We start from the raw sequence: 22,392 nt of genomic DNA on the forward strand, positions 1-22,392 counted from the left end.
GAGTTCAAACTGAATGTCAAAATATAGCCCAAACTATCCAAAATGAGAAAAATTGCCAACTCAATTCTACTTTCAGGTTGGTTATTTAAGTTTTAAATTGAAATTCACTTTGAATTCACTTTACATTTCTGACAATTCTCACTTTAGTGCATAACCTTGATGGAAGCCTTGCAGTCTATATGTCCTTAATATTATGAAGTCATTACCTAGATCAGTTTTCGTATCGTCAGTGTTCACTGAATTTTCAGCAAGGCTGCTCTCTGCTTGGCTGTCTTGTATTTCCTCCTTGACTTTTGGTGCTATTAGAAAATAAATAAAGTTATTTATCGAAATATTAGCCCAATTTATACATTTACTAAATTCTTTCTTGAAGATACATTTTAAGCCCCATAGCAACTAAAGTTCAGTATAGTGATCATGGTGTCTGTGAATCCTGTCTCTCTTTTTGCATCATAACTTCTTGGATCCTTTTGAAAAAAAAAAAAAACAACACTGCCAGGTCTTACAGTTTGGCCTCTAAACTGTCTGTCTACCTTTACCCTCAACCCAAATTGGAACGGTGGACTTCAGCATCAGTAGAATGGCAGAACAAGGCTGTAGGTGCCGTGAAAAAAAAGTTTTTTCCCAAAATAGTTCCACTATTTTAATTTTGTGAGTTGGTTGTCAAATCTACAACTGGAATGGGCTATATAATGAATAGAGAAATAATTAAAATGTATTTTGCTCAGGTCATGTCACAGTGCTTTGTTTTTAAATAATCACTTCAATCACAACATGTCTATCTGGTAAAGATAAATATGTCTTCCATTTGCCAAGTAGAAAATGACATATTTTAGCAATGATTTTATTCACAAACACCTGAGATTAAAATGTGTATGGATTTTCTTTCGAAACTGTAGAGATTTTACAACACAGAGAAGAGACATCTAGTGGATAAAACAGTGAATTATGTTTACCACAATACTATACAGTATTTATAAGATGCTGCTTCTTTTAATTATTTAACATATTTGCACTAGCTACATTAATTATAACATAACAGTAATTGTTATTGTGATTTTGCTTCTGTACTCTGACTTAGTACCTCTGTCAGCTCAGGTCCAAAAGGAAGTCTGGAACGAGTTTGTCAAGGTTCTCTAGAGACAATTCCTCCCAAACTGACTAGGTCTGAAGAGGGTCTGAAGTGCTCCAGAGTCCCTGCTAACAAGGAAACTGATCTGGCTGAGGTACTCAGTCGGAGTATAGAAGCTCCATCACAATAACAATAGCACTAAATATTCCGATCATTTACTTAAATCTGACTTATACATCTGAATAGTTTTCCTGTTCCGATCTTATTTTATAGGATTTACTTTTTAATCTCCTGTATGATGAAAATGTTTTTGTCCAGAAATGATCCACTTACCAAATAGTTATTCGTACATGAAAAAGTAGCATAATCCAAAGTGCTATTTGTTATAAGATAAACTTACAAGATCTAGATTCCTTATAAAAGTTAAACACTCCAGGCACCTAAAGCATTTTAGCTTCTTATTTGGGCAGTGGAGTGTCGCTCTAAGGATGTTCTTCGATTGTTGTATAACAGAGATAGGGTGCAAGTTTAATCTTCTGGGCAGGCTAGCTCAAACAAGCCCAGTTTACAAACGTAAGAGCACAGTGTAGCGGAGCTCCCTGTATCCGGGCTAGGTACCTCCGCCAAAGACCGCTTCCTAGCTGGAACAGGGGAAAAACTCAGCGCTTCTGCCCCAGTCACCATGGCTTGGCTCAGGTCCTCCTGGAACCTCTCCGTCCTGGAGCAGGATCGGGGACTAGCTCTATTCCATCCCAGGGTCTGGACAACACACAGTCCTGGGAGCTGTAGTCCTTACAAGGACTTTCCCCGCCGAATCCTCCACGAACAGGAACAAGGTGGTAACCAGTGATAATAGCCCTTCCCCTCCCAGTAACTAGACAATACATAGTTCTTGGAGTACAACTGAACTGACTTTAATGGGACAGGTATAGCCAATTTATACACAGACCCCAGTAGGGGGTCTCCATTGTCTTTGCGACAAGCCCCTCCCAGAAATCTCTGGACCTGGGAGATAATTGCATTAAACACCAGTAAGCTTATTATCTCCCAAGAACAAAGAGGCAAACACAAACTATAAAAACATAAAAATACCCCAAAACATAATAAAAACATAAAATAACCCCACAAATAATACATTGTTAAATAGCCCTGATCTGAGCGCCCAAGTTCTCCAAGTAGCACTCAGATCCATTGAGTGTTGGGGAAATGCCACCGTGTTAATGTTCTGACCGGCCATACACGTAGCTCTATGCCCAAAATAGTTCCAGGGCGTTTGGTGCTTTTGTCGGTCAACTTTCGGGAGCTCCTGCGGCCGCAATATGGGGTGATCTGCCTGGCTTTTAGGTAGCGTTTGTTCCCCTTGGTCTCAGGCACCTTAGTCTTAAAACACGCTCTCCTGGCTGATTTGAAAGTGGTTCAAAACCGTGAACAAAGTTGTCTGGGAACCGCACGCCGAAAACAGATCCATAACATTTCTGGCTAAGTCCTGCTGAGGTGACCGGGAATGACGAAATTAGTTCCATAGTGGTCGGGGTTAAGTACAGCTGGGACTATTCGTGGGTTTGGTTCATGCAAATGGCCGCCAGAGAGCCAGTGTTCAGTTCCATTTGCATGAAGGAAAAGTGCCGAACCAGGGTCACCCAGGGGAAGCTGTTAAAGGCGGCTGGGCAGAGTAACTCCCAAACGGTGTCCAAGACCTGGACAATAGTCTGTGGGCAGGAGGCCGGCTTCTACACTCTTCCAGGAGTCCGTGGCAAACGTATGTGGGAAGGAGCGTTTCTCACAGACAGGTTAAAAGTAAAGACTGTGTTTCTATTGCTGTGGCTTAAAGGAATACTCCAAACACCTTAATGTGTCCAGTGGACTCCAAATATGAATTCAAACTGGAAAGAATTTGACAACTTGGAATCAGCATTAATTTTGTTGACTTACAATTTTAGTCGACTACATTTTTGAGATTTGGTTGACTAAAATGTTTGAGACTTAGTCGACTAAAATTTTTGAGATTTAGCCGGCTAAAATTTTTGAGACTAGACTAATTCTAAAACAATTCAGATAACTAAAATATGACTAGAAGTAAAATGGCTAAAGACTAAGACTAAAACTAAATTGAAAATTGCACGTGGGGGACTGAGGGAATGAGACACATGGGACCTTGGGGATTGAAACGCATGAGAGGGCTAGGAGAATGAGACACTTGAGGGGGCTGGAATAAATAGACACATGAGGGGGTTAGGAGAATGAAACACTTGAGGGGGATGAAAGAATGAGACACATAGGGCAGCTGGGAGAATGAAACACTTGGAGGGGCAGAAGAGGAATTGAGACACATGGGCGACTGGGGGAATGAGACAGAAGATGAGATGCATGGAGGAGCTTGAGGGGGACACAAAGCGACATAGAGGGGTTGGGGTAGAATGAGACAAGGATCTGGGGGGAAGAGACCCACAAATGGAGCTATGTAGAGAAAGAGACACACAGAGGGCCTGTGGCAGGGGTGGGCAAAGAGGCACAGAGGGACTGGGGAAGCAAAAAAAGAAACAGACATGGGTTTGGGAGAGAGACACCTAAAGGGGATTGGGTGGACACAATGAGGCACAGAGGGACTGGGGGAGGGGCAAAAGAGACAGATAGAGGCTGTAACTAAACCCATTAGATTTTGGTTGTGTCAACTAAAATCTAATAGAGATTTAGTTGACTAAAACTAGACTTAAACCAAAACAATTCAGTTGACTAAAAGGCAACTAAAACTAAAATGGCTTTTTAGTCAAAAGACTACGACTAAAACTAAATGAAAATTTGCCATCAAAATTAACCCTGCTTAAAATAGAGGGTGCAAGGGCATTCCTGGACTGAAGTGTTCATTTAAAGGTACACTCTATAGACCTAAGGTCAAAGAATGCACCCTGTTTTATGTTTTATTAGTATTATAATTTTTTTATTGAAGGCACGATTTAAAAAAAAAACAAACAAAAAACACCTTGCTTTGTTCGGTTTCCTCTCTTTTCTTATTGGATGTGGCAAGACCATACTAGAGTAAAATACATAAAAAAAAAAAAAAAAACAATACATGTCTGATGATGAGGCAACTAAGTGGATCACTATCTGTATTTTTCCCATAAGCCACTTCAGTGTAGCCACATATATGTGCGACTACCCTAGAAATAATAATTATTTCAAAGATAAACATGTCAGCTGACAGAAACAAGTGTTTTTTTGGGATAGAATCAGAATAAAAGGCTATTTGATAGAGCTACTGGTCTGCTCAGAGCTCATTCCTGTTGTTTTATATATTAATACATTTATTTATTCTATATATTTATTAAATACATAATATAGAATTAAAGATTGTTTTAATGCTATCCCCTTTTGACCTTTTTTGCTCACTTCTCACTTGGCCTTGGAATAAAATCAACATTTAGTGACTCTCCCCTAGCCACCAACCATTTCTTTTTTGGTACCAGCGACGGAATTCAGAAACACAAATTAAAACGGGCATTTTATTCCAGTTTCAGTAAAAATAAACCGGGTTGTTAACTAAAGTGAGCCTTGTTGGGAATGAAAAGTGATTTAAAATGTTAGACCAAAAAAACTCAACCAGAAGCATAGCTGATTGGGATTTGTTTTGCATTTCAGCTATTTTGGCCTGACATTTGCAAATTAACTTTGATTTCCCGACAATTCTCAGAATCGTAAATAACCTTGTTAATTACACGGAGTACACTGGCTGATCCTTATCAAGCCTAAATCTTCTCAAATAAGCAAACACGTGGAATTAACAATAATAAAATGTGTTGTATATTTCTATGAATGTGAAGCAATAGGTCTACGTCTAATATGTCTAGTGAGCGGAAAGTAGCCCAACTTGTATGTTACCTTCAATACAGAAGACATAAACAATACATTCCAGTGTAAGTCGTTGACCCCCAGTTTGTTTATACAAATAGTGTGCCCAATCCACACAAAAAGAAGAACGGAGTAAATAAACCGGCATTCTTTGAAATAAACCAATATTGAGAATGAGAATATATCTGCAATGCTGTTGAGCAATATTGATGAGCAGTAGAGCTGCAAAAGTTTCAACAATGATAGTAAAAAGACCATTTCAAAGTACCAGTTCCTTAGAGTTTTCTGCATAAGCACCTTTAATTACCATATTTTTATACTGGAATTAAATTGGTTGCTCAGTGGTCCATGAGCACTGGTGGTCCTTGAGTCAGTTATTAATATATACGGTATATATTATTTGATTCCTATGCAAAAATGTAATTACCGTATTTATCGGCGTATAACACGCCCCGGCGTATAACACGCACCTCATTTCCAGAAGGAAATTCCAGGAAATTTCCACCTCTCCCATAGTATTCCCCCCCCTCATCCCATAGTGTTCCCCCCCCTTTCCATAGTAATCTCCCCCCCTCCCATAGTATTCTCTCCCCCCTCCCATAGTATTCTCTCCCCCCTCCCATAGTATTCTCTTCCCCCTCCCATAGTATTCCCCCCCATAATATTCTCTCCCCCCTCCCATAGTATTCTCCCCCCCCCTCCCATAGTGTCCCCTAGTGCACTTTCCCTCTGTCCCATATTTACTTACCTGTCTTGAAGCGTGGGCCGGCTTCACAGCGCGCACCGCGGAACTGGAACTTAAATTTCAGGTTCCGGTTTCCGGCGGGACTGAAAGGAAGTGTGCACACAATAGTGTGCACACTTCCTTTCAGTCCCGCCGGAAACCGGAACCTGAAATTTAAGTTCCAGTACCGGCGGGACTGAAAGGAAGTGTGCACACAATAGTGTGCACACTTCCTTTCAGTCCCCCTGGAAACCGGAACCTGAAATTTAAGTTCCAGTTCCGCGGTGCGCGCTGTGAAGCCGGCCCACGCTTCAAGACAGGTAAGTAAATGTAGGATATCGGCGTATAACACGCACCCATGATTTTCTCCCTATTTTCAGGGAGAAAAAGTGCGTGTTATACGCCGATAAATACGGTACATATTTTAATTCATATTAATTCTTAAACCTTGTTGCCAACATCTTGGATTAAACGTCGTAGTAAACCTAGTAATTGTATTCCTGGTTCTATTCATTTATTTATATGGCAACCTTATTTATGAAACATCTGATATTTCAAGGTCACTCTGATTATCTGTGGGATCAGAGTGCTTTCTTAACAGGTGTTTCCTGCAATATTAGTATCTCATAAGAAGGGATTCATTTTTACAAAAAATATATTAAGGCAATGATAATTCCATAAATTACATCCTAGGAAATTGAACTTGTTCTTTTTCCCAAATGTTATTCTTCAAGGGCAACTCACTGGCAAGAATTTTACTTTGTCTTGTTAATGTCTAATTAATATGGTTAAAATAAGCACTGGAGACCTCTTACTGTTAATGAGGCCTCCTGGCTGATTTTTTTAAATTTTTTTTATATAAACTTACGCTATGCTTAATGGATGTAATTAATAGACATTTCTAAAACTCTAGATAGACATTATTTCCTGGATTAGGGTGACAAAGCAGATTCCTTCTGTCAATGTAAGCTTTTTTTCCTTCATACTGTTTGCCTATATTTTTATTTTTGGCCATATTCATTAGCACGGATCTTTATAAAATGGTCTAGTGAAGTATATTTTTCGGTGATAGAGAATTCCAGGGAACATTATTGTAGACACACTCTTGGAAAGAGCAAACAATGAAACAATTTATATTAAATTACTTTGATGGTCAGATGTGTGCTAACATATCCTCCTACTAAAGATTCAACCCATAGTGACATAGGTGAAATATGCAGCTGTCTCTCCTTAATCGGCAATGCCAGTAGTGCTCCATTCGAAAGGACTATAGAATGATTTTAGCTGCCAATTTAATGAAATATAGGATAGTGCATATTTAACTTTAAAGTATGCTAATAACAATAGAAAACATGACCAGCGCTCACTATTAAGGGATGCTATAGGCACCAAAACAAGTTTGGCTTAAAGCGTTTCTATCACCAAAAAGAAACTTTGCAGATTTCGCAAAGACCCCCAACAGTGATATCGCCACATGGGTCTGGTGGCCAACTACATGTCTGTTCGTCCACCCATTGTGAAGGGCTGCGGAATTTGATGGCGCTATATAAATAACATAATAATAATAATAATAATGGGGCAGCTAAACATGCAATTTACTTACCAAAATCTGACCTTGTAGGAGAAGCCATCTTTTTCCAGCCTACCTTCTTCAGTGCCAGGAGCCAATGTCACTGCTGGACTCTTGCGCATGCGGACTCTTGCGCATGCAAGAGAATACAGCATTGAGGTATATGGAGGATTCAGTGAGACAGCGGGATCCCCCAGAGACAATTACCTTCAGCTGTCACTGGTGACACCTGTTGGGATTGACACTGTATGTCCGCCCAGAGTCTAAGAAAGTCAGGTCAAGGAAATATATAGAGACAAAGTAGTAATACAAAGCTATTATCCAAACGGCTTAGAAAGGAGGATGATCCTCTGTGGTAAGCGGGTATACACAAGGTGTCTGCCATTTTGTGTTTATCGCTGTTGGTGGGATTGGTGTCCACAGCACCGCCACCAAGCCACGACAGATCTAGGGGGGACCTCTGGGGTGTTGACCGGGATCACCTCCAATGGTCCATAGGGAGGGATTGCGAATTACAAGCTCCATTCTTGCAATATCCGTCCAGTGCTGAAATGGGAGATCAGTCGTCTCTCTTTTCCACAGCTATTATTAGGCTTTTTAAGCAGCAGTTTGAATGTGAATGTGTAAATGTGTGTCTGAATGCCATTCACACCAGAAAAAACTCCGAAAAGGGTGCCGGTAATTTAGCAACGCCTTGTTCAATCTCCATCCGATACATACCTCCATCTAGGCTGTGGTTATTGTAGCCATAAATCTTGCTGTCTTTAGTATATGAACAGCTACAGTTTGTGTCCGTCTAGATACGTATCAGTGTGCACTTTGTTTTTTAAACTATTTAAGTTTTGCATTATTTAAGTTCTGCATCATCACATTCAATGCAATTTTTGTTTAAAGAGTTTGCTCAAAAGAACGTACACATTATAGGCCACAATAGATCAGCTAAAAACAAAAACATGTTTAATTCTTGTGTGGCAGACCAATTTGTTAGCTTGGCTCTAATGGTCTTTTTTTTTGTAAGCCATTTATCATTGTCTATAGCTTAGTGTTTAGAGAATAAACAACACATACAACGCGCACATACATTATGGTTTAAAAAACATACCTGTTAATTGACAGTTGTGTCCACTGTAACCTGGGCAGCATTTCCATTCCAACGATGTCACAATCTTGTGCCTCATTCTATAAACTGGCTGTGAGATCACACGACTCCTTAAGTAAAATAAGTAAAGTAGGCAGTTTTGGAAACAGTTATATATTTGATTCTTTATTTTGTACCTTGTAAGAAGGTTTTTTTTTTTATTTTACTAAATGTATGCTTTAATAACCACATCAAAACATATGTAGCATTACCTTTATTACATGCATTGTCTACTACTAACAACTGTTTGATGTGTGCCAATTTGCTTATGTGATAGAGCAAGTATCTTGAACTCTGGTCCCTCAGATGCTGAAGGCCAACAACTTCTAGAATTCTTTCACTGCAATAGATTGCCAGTGAATCCAGTTTAGGTAGTACCGTTTAAAGGTCACAATGATGGTGCCAGGACACTACTAAAACATTATTTCATATATTAAAGTTTCAGTGCCATAAAAAAGCTACTTGGTATGTCCACACATTCCAACATTTCAAATGCATTATGGACACTTTCATTTTAGAGGTGTGGTCAAGGGAAGCCACAGGTCTGTAGCTTTTGCAGCTTTTTTTCTTAAAAAAGCATGCAGAAAAAATGCATGAATGATTTGGGGATATAGGTAGTAAGCAATAATAAAAAAAAAACACTAGTGGAGAGTTCTTTTAAGTAGATCCTATTATACTGTCATGTTAATGATTTCTTTATGTATATTATAGTATGGTGGGGCTTTAATAACAGAATGGCTAAGCCATCTGAACTTTATACAATTGATTAAAGGAACACACTCTGAGCACCAAATCTACTATGGGCAGCTGCAGTGGTTATACTGCCAGGATTGCCTTGGTACCCTTCCAGGGTAAGTAGTCAAACCATTTGCAAGATATTTGACTACGTACCCTTGCAAGAAAGCTCTGCACTTGTGTTTTGTGAAACTGTTTTCTACAGGAAAACATGGATTGAATTTCATCCTAGAACAATCTATAATGTGCCAATAACAATGTGCACTGCTATGTAGTGATCTATGAGATAGGCTCAGCATTGCAGAGTTATGAGCACCATGACTGGCTGAGTCTCTTCCTGTTGTGTTGTGGATGTAGCACACTAAAGAAGCTTGAAATCATGTCCATTCCCAATAAATGCAAGACATCCAAAAGTGAGTATCTTTTTTTTATATCACGGTTTTCCAACCACTGTGTGCCCCTTTAAGCAAGTGTTAGAATACAAAAATCTCAGCCTGTCAATCGCTGATGTGAGCTGTGGTCTACTAACAGCTTAAAGAGTGCGGCTTACCCGTACCTGATTAATGTTTACAGTTCTGGATCAAATAAAAATACGGATTGCCCAAACACAAGTAAAATGAATCGCATATATGTACATACCTCACTGCACAACCCCCAGTACTCCATGCACAAGGTTCCGCTCCTGTAGAAACATATGTCTCCACATTGTCCACACCAACAGTTGGCAAGAGTCTTGTATGAACATAGGCACACCAGTTTCTTTGACAAGACAAAAAAGACAAAAGATTATACAACTTTTATTGTAATGTGTTGGACATATTCTTCTTGCCATCAAGTGTTGAATAAAAAGGTCAGTTTATAAGAATAATAGCAGACTTGACTAAAGTGCTAGACATTCTGTAATTTTTTGAGACTTGAGAAAATTTTAAAAGGAAACTCTAGGCACCAGAACCACTGTGGCTTGAGCATAAGAGCAAATCCCATGTTTTCAATTTGCTTCCTGACTGCCGTTATATCATTGCCAAAGCTGTGTTGTCAAGTCCTTAGCTAGAGTCCTTTTCACTTTGTCAAACAAATTCCATAAATCCTTACCATTTTACCCTTTACGGTGAATTTGTGTATCTCTTGTCATATATCTCACTTCATGATTGTCTGACTATGTTCTTCCACAACCCATCTCAATCTGTGCAAGAACAATTCATTTATCATAAACCACTTATTTAATCCTTGTCTCACTTAAAAGTTTGTACCCATTCATTGGCAAGTTCTTTACCGGACATCTTTATTTGCACAGTTGTTCATTTCGCCCAAGGTTTTAGGCATTGAAATTTCCATGGTACTACAATATACTGTTATTGTAATAAAAGGTCCACCTTAATTACTGTAACTGACTTTGTTAAAACTACACCAAGAGGATTATTCACTAAAGTGTGAATTGTTATGAATTCAAAGATAATGTAAATGTTGAGGCCAAAATAGCTGAAATGCAGTAATCCCCCATGTCAACTATGTTTTCAGATTGCCTATTGTGGACTAAATTTGAAATTTAATGAATAACTCTTCAAGACAACAGCAATTCCCCAAATTCTTCTTTACACTAACATCCCAAGTCCACATGGTCTGATTGTCTCCTCTGATGTTGGCTAAATAAAGGAGCAATGAGCATTATGCATATCCAGCTTCCGATGTGTTAATTTTGGCATGTCAGGGCTAAATAAACACTCCTAAAGCAAACATCTCTTAATGTAAAGATATAGAAATATTTCCCCACCTTCTTTCTATCACCGCTTCCTTCTTCAAAAAAAAATTAAACGTACAAAAAAATCCAATCAATGATTTTCTCTGATGAACTACTCCACGGTACATGCTGTTGATTAGTTGGGCTTTGTATTTTTCCTCTCTTTACACACAGATACCATCTTGCATGTTTTGATACAATAAGTCTTGCAGGATTCATATATATCCCACTATCCTTACTTTCCCCTACATTGGCCTATTTATGTCAGTTGTCTGCCTTCCACGTGTGCTACCTAGAAGTCTTACAAGAATGTGTAATGTCAAATATCATATAGCTAAACTCTGATCATTTCCATTCAATTTAGTGAACTGGGCATTATCTCAAGACGTTTGACAGTACTGGAGTGTTACATTCTACATCTTCTTTAATATTCCATTTTATAACTGAATGAGTGACAGAATTTCATTTTAAATCTTGTTTTTTTTCTTAGCAATATTTATCAGAATATACAGAAAGTATCCTGGGCTAGATTTACATCTTACAAATACATAATGTAACTGAGAGAATTGTGACATCACCCAAATCCAGTGATGTCACAATGTGTGTGCATTATGATAACTAATCGCGGATTGCAAGGCTGAGTGACAGAGAGAGAATAATCAGGGAACAGTTTGGGAACTAACAAATTTCATGGATCAAAAATGTTTATTATTGTGGAATATTGTAGAGCAGCATTTGCATAGAAAAGGTAACTTGGTTTTGTTTTTTTATATATTATTTTACTAGAAAGAAAACCAAGCCGGATTATTTGTGTAAAAAAAATGAATTGTTGGGAATTCATACATATGAAACAGGAGGAGTAGTGATGCCCTCACCTAAACATTAATACCTTATAAGGGACCTGTCAATACTACATGCTGAATGCAGTGCACTCACTCTACTAAAAACTAGGTTCAAAGCGCAAATATTTGAAAAGATTTTAAAAGCACCTGACCCAGGCAAAAATAATTGGGATTTAGTTACAGTATAAAATCTCACATTACATAATACTACCACATCATCAATGTACCCCATTTTTGTCTGGCCTAACTCTAACATAGTAATACTTGTTCTTATAATTACATTTAATTATTGCTATATATACTGAGAGAGAGAGATCATTTTCAGATTAGGTATTTTGGTCTAAGATTTGAAATTAACTTATACGAAATTAACGTATACTTTAGTGACTCACTCATGTATAATTTCTCTAATTGTCATACAGATTTTGTTTTTAAATTATTCTTTTTCAGTCCCTCTATTTCTTCTTGTATTTTATTTATTATTATTTTTTTTTAATGCACCCTTGTTGTTTAGTTATACATAAGAAAAATTAAGGACTACATTTTCTAGTAGGTAGCGTAACAATTTGTGACAATGAGTGGAGTTTAAGCAAAGTTCTTTTTTCTTTGCTAAGCTAATTTACCCACAATCCATCAGTCATAATATATCAGAAGGGCAAACTGCAGGCATCATGGATAGAGGAGAACAACATGGATGTCCACAGGTATTGAGATCCAGCAAAAGGAAGAAAAGATAATAAGTATAAAAAAGGCAGTTGGCAAGGGAGGGTGTAGATTTGTTATGATTTAAAAGGCATAAGGCATAAGGAAAGGAATAACAAAACATGACAGTGCCACTTTAATTCTGTTTTTTAAAGCTTTTTAATTAATTACACATTAATGAGGCAGATGATTTCAGAAATTTCAGACTGGTGGCAGATTTGATAATTTCAAAAATGTTATTCCAAATTTATACAGATTGACAGATAAACGTTGCTTGATCCATTTACTTTCTATGATGCTGGATGAAAAGTATAAGGCTGACGATTGACTTATCTCCTGCAGTTGCAGATGCTTTGATATACTCTATTTTTCTGAGGGGGTTGTAATTAATCATATTTAAAAATGGACAATTGTTGTTTTTATTTTGTGAACTATTGTGGCTTATGTTTTTAATGGCTAAACTGAAGCTACAAATGGCAGTCTCATCCAGACTACCATATTGATGGAGCATAGAGATAATAGCACATTGTTCGGTGGGTGTTATTTGTACATACTGTTTTGATACACTTATAACCTTGAACTGATAAAGATTATTTTTGTACTATCAGGAATATTAAAAAAAAATTCAAACTGCAGTTAATTAAAATACCCAAAGTACAAAGACTAGTCAAAAGCTCACAATAGATGAGTTGAAGACTTTTCAAAATCAAGTATTTTTGCCCAAATTGTGCAACTAACATTTCCGTTCAGAGTAATTTAGTGTTTAATGAACAATCCTGTCAATGCTTCATGGAATAAAGTGTGTCTTTATATCATTCACTCAATGTGGACTATTCATATTCCTTTTCTATCTTTTCTACATGTTAATGAACATAAAGTAAGAAGTCATCTGTGATCAGTACCTTGGCTGATAGACCCATGTGCTGATGCATTTTTAAAATTCTTAATGAACATTTGACAGATAATAAATTGTATTTTCATAGCTATACATAATTAAATTATATTACTTCTGTATCTTGTATATGCCCTACTGTGATCTCTGTTTTTATCCATATCTTTAACACAGAGATGTCTGGATGCCTCTAATTAGGTAAAGGCATTCATATTGAGGAAGTGTTGAATTACTTTTATGGTTGATATGCTACACAAAAAAAAAAGATTTTATATAATAAAGTATTTTAATTTCCCATTTATATATTTTTTCACTTCAAACCTCTGCCTCAAACCCATTGTAAACTGTTCTTTATATGATGGTATTGGCCTGTATGTGCAGAGGACTGCTTGAGTGAGATATGAGCAATTTTTTATTCCCTTGCATCAATTGTTCTGATTGTGCTATTGTGCTGATCATGCTGTTGTGCTGATTACTCATATGTATGTCTACCTGATAGAATTGGAATTTACAGTTTTGTGGTTGATATGGGGACAGAAACACTGTTTTAGTCTGTGCTTTGTATTGAGAAAAAGGTTAAAGGCTGCCATGCACTTTAACTGCTTTTGATTTAAAGAGACTTTCTGATCCCCAGTAGAACTTTAATGCATTTGATAATTTTGGGTTTTTGCCCAATTAAGATTCTGATCAAATCTTTATAGTTTTTGAAAAAAATATTAACAGGTAGTGTGATATCTTTACTACATACTTCCCTTGGTGCCCTCGGCCTGCGAATGTAGGTTGCTTTATAGTTCAGATCATTTAGTGCAGTCAGTGGCTGATGTGTGTACATACATTTCATAAAGAAGTTGTGACGAGACCAATCTTGCCACATTGCATTGGAGGAGCCTGGTTGCCCGCCTGTTGCCTCTGGACTATGGCCCCATGTTAAAAAGCTTGATTTTCCCCTGCAAAGACACGAAAGCTGGGTCATTCGGTGCTTGCCCTGTTTGAGCAGTGATACCCCAGATAGCTATACCATGGAACCCATTTATATAATGAAAGACTATGGGAAAGACTTTGGCTCCATGGTAATTGAACTGTATGTGTGTGATCTGAGCGCCATTCAGTAATAATGTGTGATCAGATCTGAGCTATCTGGGGATATGTTGAATGTACCTGTTTTATGCAATGGCTGCACAGTTATATATTTTTATGGAGTACTTCCCAATTATCTCCAGGATAGAAGACTCTGTGGAACTGGTTTTGGGCAGAAAAGCCATGCTTCATTTGGTCACAAAGGACTACGATCTATCTTTTGAACCACTGGACCAATTTGTATGATTTTGATGTATGTTTGTATTTGGAGTATGCTGATTCTGAAAATGTGAATGTGATGCATACTTTTTAAGTTATGAATAATGTGGAAAAACTGTATTTCTCTGCTTGTGATAATTACATTACCCATTGTGTAAGGTAATTGTATCACAGGCAGAGGGGAGGATTTTGTGTGGGAGTGTCTGAGTGTACTGTTTATTGGTTGTTTTCCAAAACCCTGTGGGTGGTACTAATGTGTATATAAGAACAATAAACCCACAGCTCTGTCTGTTCCTGCTTGACCCTCAAAACGGAGCCTTGTCTCGTTCTTGGGGGGATTTATGGTATGCTGTTCCAGTTTGACTGCTAGGAGTGTAAACCTATTCATATGTTTTTTTTCCTATTCGGCTGTTTACAGCATTTGTATGGTTCCGGTTCAGCTGTTTATTACGGCATTCATATGCTACTACGGTTCGGTGGATTGGTGTCTACAGTAGCTGTGCCTGTGTCTCTGGAAGGGAAGATCTACTAAACGGCGGTTTGACCCTTTTATGCCTGGGGGTGCCGTTACAGAAGTATTTTTCTGGAGTGAGCAGCTACATGCTCATTCCCATCAGCTTCAATGAGGGACCCAAGAGGTAAGCTAACAGGTGGCTGCAATGTGTGTCAGATTATGTGTGCGTCAGTGTGTATCTGTGTGTATGTGCCAGTGTGGGTATCTGTGCGTATCTGTGTGTATGTGCAAGCAGGGCCGGCGCGTCCATAAGGCGGCACAGGCGGCCGCCTTAGGGCGCACCGGCTCCGGGGGCGCAAGATTTCAGTGACCGGCAGGAGGGAAGCTCTCCCTCCTGCCGGCCACCATCTCCGCCCCCTGCGCGGCAGTGCTGCGATCAGGTGCGGCGAGGGAGCTCTAACCTCTCTGCTCTGCTCCCTCGCGCGCTGTCTGGTGATGCCGCGGGAGCCGGAATATGACGTCATATTCCGGCTCCCGCGGTATCTGCAGACAGGCAGCGCGCGAGGGAGCAGAGCAGAGAGGTTAGAGCTCCCTCGCCGCACCTGATCGCAGCACTGCCGCACGCCGCCCAGCAGCCCCACTGGACCCCAGGGAATGATCCACACCAGCTCTCCAGGTAGGGAGGCTGGGTGGATATTATTTATTAATTAAAATAATTTGTGAATGTATGTGATGTGAGTGAGTGTCTGTGTGTGTGAGTGTCCGTGTGTGAGTGTCTGTGTGTGTGAGTGTCTGTGTGTGTGAGTGTCTGTGTGTGTGAGTGTCTGTGTGTGTGAGTGTCTGTGTGTGAGTGTCTGTGAGTGTGTGTGTGTGAGAGTGTATGTGTGTGAGTGTGTGTATGTGTGTGTGAGTGTATGTTTGTGAGTGTATGTGTGTGAGTGTCTGTGTGTGAGTGTATGTGTGTGAGTGTCTGTGTGTGAGTATCTGTGTGTGTGTGTGTGTGTGTGTGTGAGTGTCTGTGTGTGTGTGAGTGTATGTGTGTGTGTGAGTGTCTGTGTGTGTGAGTGTCTGTGTGTGTGTGTGTAAGTGTCTGTGTGTGTGAGTGTCTGTATGTGTCTGTGAGTGTGTGTGTGTCTGTGAGTGACTGTGTGTCTGTGAGTGAGTGTATGTGTGTCTGTGAGTGAGTGTATGTGTGTCTGTGAGTGAGTGTATGTGTGTCTGTGAGTGAGTGTATGAGTGTCTGTGAATGAGTGTATGAGTGTGTCAGTGTGTGTTTGTGAGTGTCTGTCAAATCAGTGAGAGTATCTTTGTCATTGAGTCTGTGTGTGACTATCAGTGTGTCTGTCAATGAGTGTCAATCAGTGTGTGTGTCAGATCAGTGAGTCTCTGTGTTTGTCATTGAGTGTGTGTGACTGTCAGAAGAACAGTAAGGGACAGGGAAGGGAGGGGACCAATAATGGACGGGGATAGAGGCACATAGGTGAAGATGTTATTTTTGAATGGGGGGGGGTTTGCAAGTTGGGATGTCTGATATGTTGTGATGAAGTTTAAATGCAGGAGTGTATTTGAGTGTAGCGTTGACATTTGATTGCTGAGATATATGCACATATACACATACACACACTGTGATACACATACTCACACACACACACACACACACACACACACAAAAGTAGATACACAGATATATACACTGACACACATGCAGATATACTGACACATATACTCAGACTGACACACATGGAGATACAGATATATAGACTAATGCAGATATAGACACACCAATACACATACAGACAAATAGATGCACAACCTGACACACATGCAGATACACAGACACACAGACACACAGATACAAACACTGATACACATGCAGATACACACAACGATACACATACTGACACCATACAGATACACAGATACACACAATGACAACATACAGATACACACACACATACAGATGCACAGACACATATACTGTCAGACATACTGGCACATAGACACATTCACTGACATATATACTGACAGACATACTAACACACACAGATACATAGACTGACAGATATATTCACACATGAAAAAGTTTAACTTTTACACCCACCCTCCAGTTTCCTACCTTTTGCTGGAGGGTGGTTTACCTGGGGCCCAGGGGTCCAGTGTGGTGCATGAGGATGTTGTGAGTTGGGGTCTGGCTCTCCAGCCCCCCTTCTCCCTCCCTGCTCCACCCTCCTGCTTGGCTCCGTGTTCTCTGTGGGAGGAAGTGACTCTTGTCTGTCACTTCCTCCCATTCTGCCGATAAGCAAGGGGCCCAGTCGCACTGCTGACAAATGCCCACTGTGTGGCCCTAAGTGTATGGGCAAACCAGGTGGAACTCCTTAGCGGGCGGGTCCCTTGCTGCATCGGTGAACCCATGAAAACAAAAGAAATTGCGGATAGCGGGGCCCACGGGGCAGCTGCTTTGGCCCCTCAGGAGGAAATGGGCCCAGAACAGCTGCCCTGTTTGCCACGCATTAAAGATGGTCCTGCTCATGGTTATGGTACAATACTTTGTACTTTGGACCACATTTTAGTGTATAGTTCTGCATAGGGTCCTACGAAATTAGGAAAGTGTCTACAAATAAAATGGACAGACTTTAACAATAAAACAAGAAAGTGACACAGGCAACACATTCCGAGATCTTGATAGTGTACGTTTATTTCAGGGAAAACCATCCCACAGAACATGTTGCGTTTTGGCTCTCAAGAGCCTTATCATAAATATACGTTATCTGAATCATATGTACATATAGCTATTAAAGGGACCCTATAGTCACCCAGACCACTTCAGCTCAATGAAGTGGTCTGGGTGCCAGGTCCCTCAGGTTTTAACCCTTCACATTTAAACATAACAGTTTCAGGGATTTGGGGTTAATCCAGCCTCTAGTGGCTGTCTTACGGACAGCAACTAGAGGCACATCTGCGACGCTGGAGGCATATTTCGCCTCCATCGCGCAGAGCGTCCATAGGAAAGCATTAAGAAATGCTTTCCTATGGACACTTTGAATGCGCGAGCGGCCAGTGACGTCAGACGGGGAGGAGAGGTCACCAACGCCGAGGGAGCCCGGAGAAGGATTAAGGTAAGCTGCTGAAGGGGTTTTAATCCCTTCGGCGCCACGGGACGGGCACCCTCAGGGCACTATAGTGTCAGGAAAACCGCTTTGTTTTCTGACACTATAGGGATCCTTTAATTAATTTGTCACATATTCCACTAATAACAATGTTGTAAGAAAAGAAGACAGTGTGACATGGAGTATTTCATCTTTAATGATAAAGATTTGAATTGAGTACTATACAATCTGGGGTTTCTGTTTACTTAGTTGAACTTGAAAGGGGTTGTCCCCTTCTCTGCATCTATGTTTCATTAATGGTACAAGGCTTAGCTCATCGGCTGAAAGAGCTCAGCTGACACTCTCAGCCCATGAGCCAGCCCTGCATAGAAGGACTTAGCTCAGGAAAGCTAATTAAAGCTCTGTCAGATTTGACTACTTGCCCTAAATGGGTTTCAGGGATCTCCCTGCACCATAATAGCTTATAGCTGTAGTGGTTATGTAAAGGACTAGATAGATGGTGTGCACAAAAATACATAAAAGTGTATGAATACTGATGAACACTACCTATCTAGGTACCACTCCTACTAAAAATCCTTTAAAAATAGCTATAAAATCACTAGAGATAGACAGATATCAGTGTAAAATCTAAATTGACACATATGAGGTTAGTATGGAGTGAAAATCGATAGAGATTCAAATATGTAGGACAAACAAAAGGCAGCAGATCATGGAACAATTCATTTATTACAGGAATAAAAAAAATCAAATATAAATGTAAAAAAAATACTCACAATCATTATTGCACATAAGAAGCTACGGTATGTACAAAAAGCACCACACAGTTAAATATAATATATCTCTTTATCAGGCAGATGAACTGTGATGAAAGCACCTTCGTCACTGGGATTTGGAGAGGCCTGCTTGCCAGCCTCTTGCCCTGTGACTATGGCCAGAGGAGTGTTCGTAGGCTGTAATATAATGTTGATTATATATTTCCTACCTGTTCTATGTTAAATTTTATATATATTGTGTATTAATATTGTTTTTGTATTTTATTGCACCCTATTGTATCAATGCAATGTTTGTGGACCCAGGACATACTTGAAAACGAGAGAAATCTCAATGTATCTTTCCTGGTAAAATATTTTATAAATAAAATAAAATATTAATATAAACAATGCAATTTGTTTCTGAAAATACAGTGTTTACTGCTAAAAGTCTTCAGGGACTGATTATATTCACCAGAACAACTACATTAAGCTTTAGTTGTTCTGGTGACTACAGATTATCTTTAAGAAACTAAACAGTAGTGGTTATGGTTCTTGGATTGCTGCTTTAATTTGCAAGCTGGAAAAATCGCCAAATTGGAAAATGTTTCCAGTTTGTTTATAGCCTAAAGTTATCTACACTGAACAAAATTATAAATGCAACACTTTTGTTTTTGCCCCCATTTTTCATGAGCTGAACTCAAAGATCTAAGACTTTTTCTATGTACACAAAAGGCCTATTTCTCTCAAATATTGTTGACAAATCTGTCTAAATCTGTGTTAGTGAGCACTTCTCCTTTGCCGAGATAATCCATCCACCTCACAGGTGTGGCATATTAAGATACTGATTAGACAGCATAATTATTGCAAAGGTGTGCCTTATGCTGGTCACAATAAAAGGCCACTCTAAAATGTGCAGTTGTACTGTATTGGGGGGTTCTGGTGGAGTCCAAAAACCAGTCAGTATCTGGTGTGACTACTATTTGTCTCACATAGTGCAACACATCTCCTTTGCATAGAGTTAATCAGGTTGTTGATTGTGGCCTGTGGAATGTTGGTCCACTCCTCTTCAATGGCTATGCGAAGTTGCTGGATATTGGCAGGACCTGGAACATGCTGTCATATACGCAGATCCAGAGCATCCCAAACATGCTCAATGGGTGACATGTCCGGTGAGTATGCTGGCCATGCAAGAACTGGGATGTTTTCAGCTTCCAGGAATTGTGTACAGATCCTTGCAACATGGGGCCGTGCATTATCATGCTGCAACATGAGGTGATGGTCATGGATGAATTGCACTACACTGGGCTTCAGGATCTCGTCACGGTTTCTCTGTGCATTCAAAATGGCATCAATAAAGTGCACCTGTGTTCGTTGTCCATAACATATGACTGCCCATACCATAACCCCACCTCCACCATGGGCCACTCGATCCACAAGGTTCACATCAGAAAACCGCTCACCCACACAACGCCATACACGCTGAAAACTGGTATTCATCCGTAAAGAGAACAACTTTCCAAAGTGCCAGATGCCATCAAATGTGAGCAATTGCCCACTCAAGTCGGTTACGACGACGAACTGCAGTCAGGTCAAGATATCGATGAGGACAATGAGCATGCTTCCCTGAGACGGTTTCTGACAGTTTGTGCAGAAATTCTTTGGTCAAACCGATTGTTGCAGCAGCTGTCCGGGTGGCTATTCTCAGACGATCTTGGAGGTGAAGATGCTGGATGTGGAGGTCCTGGGATGGTGTGGTTACACATGGTCTGCGGCTGTGAGGTCGGTTGGATGTACTGCCAAATTCTTTGAAACGCCTTTGGAGACGGCTTATGGTAGAGAAATGAACATTCAATTCATGGGCAACAGCTCTGGTGGACATTCCTGCAGTCAGAATGCCAATTGCACACTCCCTCAAAACTTGCAACATCTGTGGCATTGTGCTGTGTGGTAAAACTGCACATTTTAGAGTGGCCTTTTATTGTGGCCAGCCTCAGGCACACCTGTGCGATAATCATGCTGTCTAATCAGCACCTTGATATGCCACACCTGTGAGGTGGATGGATTATCTCGGCAAAAGAGAAGTGTCCACTAACACAGATTTAGACAGATTTGTGAACAATATTTGAGAGAAATAGGCCTTTTGTATATATAGAAAAAGTCTCAGTTTTCAGAGTACAGCTCATGAAATATGGGGACAAAAACAAATGTTGCGTTTATAATTTTGTTCATTGTATTATTTGTACAATTCTCCGCAGTTCCTGGATTTGCTAAGAAACCCTTATTTGTTCCACATGTATCATTGACTCTGTGTTCTTGATTACTTGGCTTGCTCTGCTGTTGTTCTAGTGTTCCTTTCAATAGCAAACTAGAAATCAGTTTTGTTATAAAAAAAAATAAAAAAAAATGTAATTTTGGCTTGTAAGTATATGAAATTTGAAACCAGCTCAGAAAGTAATTTTCTCTGTGTGAGTGATTTCTAATAGAGACATACCCTGAGGCTTTATCAAATTAATTCCATTAAAACTGCTAAATTATTCAGGAGGGGCATCATCCAATCTCCAAGAATAATTTAGTCTTATCACTTATTAGACAATATCATTACATTTATTATTAACAAATCATTTTTCTGTTACAGTTATGGTCATTGGGATTTCAGACTATTTCACTTTGTCTACATTGAAAGTGTCTTAACCCATCGAAAAGACCATGAAACAAAGAATGAACGGTAACGTTAAATATAATTTAATAATAGATCTCTCTCCATCTTTCTGTCTGTCTATCCAATAGTCAAGTACACTTATAGGGCAAATGCTTCCATGGTGGTAAGATATTCAATGATCAAAGTTAATGGGTTTATTCAATAAACACCAATATGCAGCAAGTTTAAATCTGAATCTGTGTGAGTAACATAACCAAATTAGGAACAGAATTCACACATTTACTAAAGCCAAATCAGGTCAGAATTTGGTTCTCCTGTCTGAATCTGCGCTATTTGGTCATGCATTCAGTGTTTTAAAACCTTGTATGACAAAAATTTGTATGACATGTGTGCAGACAAAACAGTAATGGTACAGTATACAACGTTCCACACAGTATCAGATATTCTGTGTTCCGAGTTATTCAAGAAAATCAGTGCTTTTTGCATCTGAATCACATAGAAAGTATAATAAATTGAAAATGTAGAAAGCACCAATTTAAACAGAATTGGGACTGAAAGCATTCAGTAGTACGCACACTAACAAATTATTATTCACTTGACAATGATTATAAGTACTATTAGTCCGCTAGCAGCCTGCAGACAAATAGTTAAAAGTGACCGAGGGTTAACCTAAATGCTAGATGGCCAGCACTTGCTAGCCAGCCGCCACATTAAAGTTGAAAAAAAAAAACCTTTAAAAAAGCATAGAAAGTAACTGTAATTGCCTTACTGGTTGTTTTTACACCAATGTTACACTTTTGTATCCACAGTATGCAATCTACTTCATGTTTTTATAATGTATGGGTTTTTCTTGTATACCACTTTG

General features: G+C 39.4%; 1 protein-coding gene across 1 annotated transcript in view; it reads right to left on the reverse strand.

Moving 5' to 3' along the window:
- The window catches only part of MMRN1 (multimerin 1), a 109,785-nt gene that overhangs the window by 12,445 nt on the left and 74,948 nt on the right, over positions 1-22,392 (reverse strand). The window contains exons 2-4 of the mRNA XM_063458637.1: positions 9,725-9,844; positions 8,315-8,421; positions 207-299 (exon numbers count right to left, since the gene is read on the reverse strand). Coding sequence (XP_063314707.1) covers positions 207-299; positions 8,315-8,421; positions 9,725-9,844 — 320 coding nt within the window. The remainder of the gene's footprint in view (positions 1-206; positions 300-8,314; positions 8,422-9,724; positions 9,845-22,392) is intronic.

This window comes from Pelobates fuscus, chromosome 6 (assembly GCF_036172605.1).
Source record: "Pelobates fuscus isolate aPelFus1 chromosome 6, aPelFus1.pri, whole genome shotgun sequence".
NCBI classification, from domain to species: domain Eukaryota; kingdom Metazoa; phylum Chordata; class Amphibia; order Anura; family Pelobatidae; genus Pelobates; species Pelobates fuscus.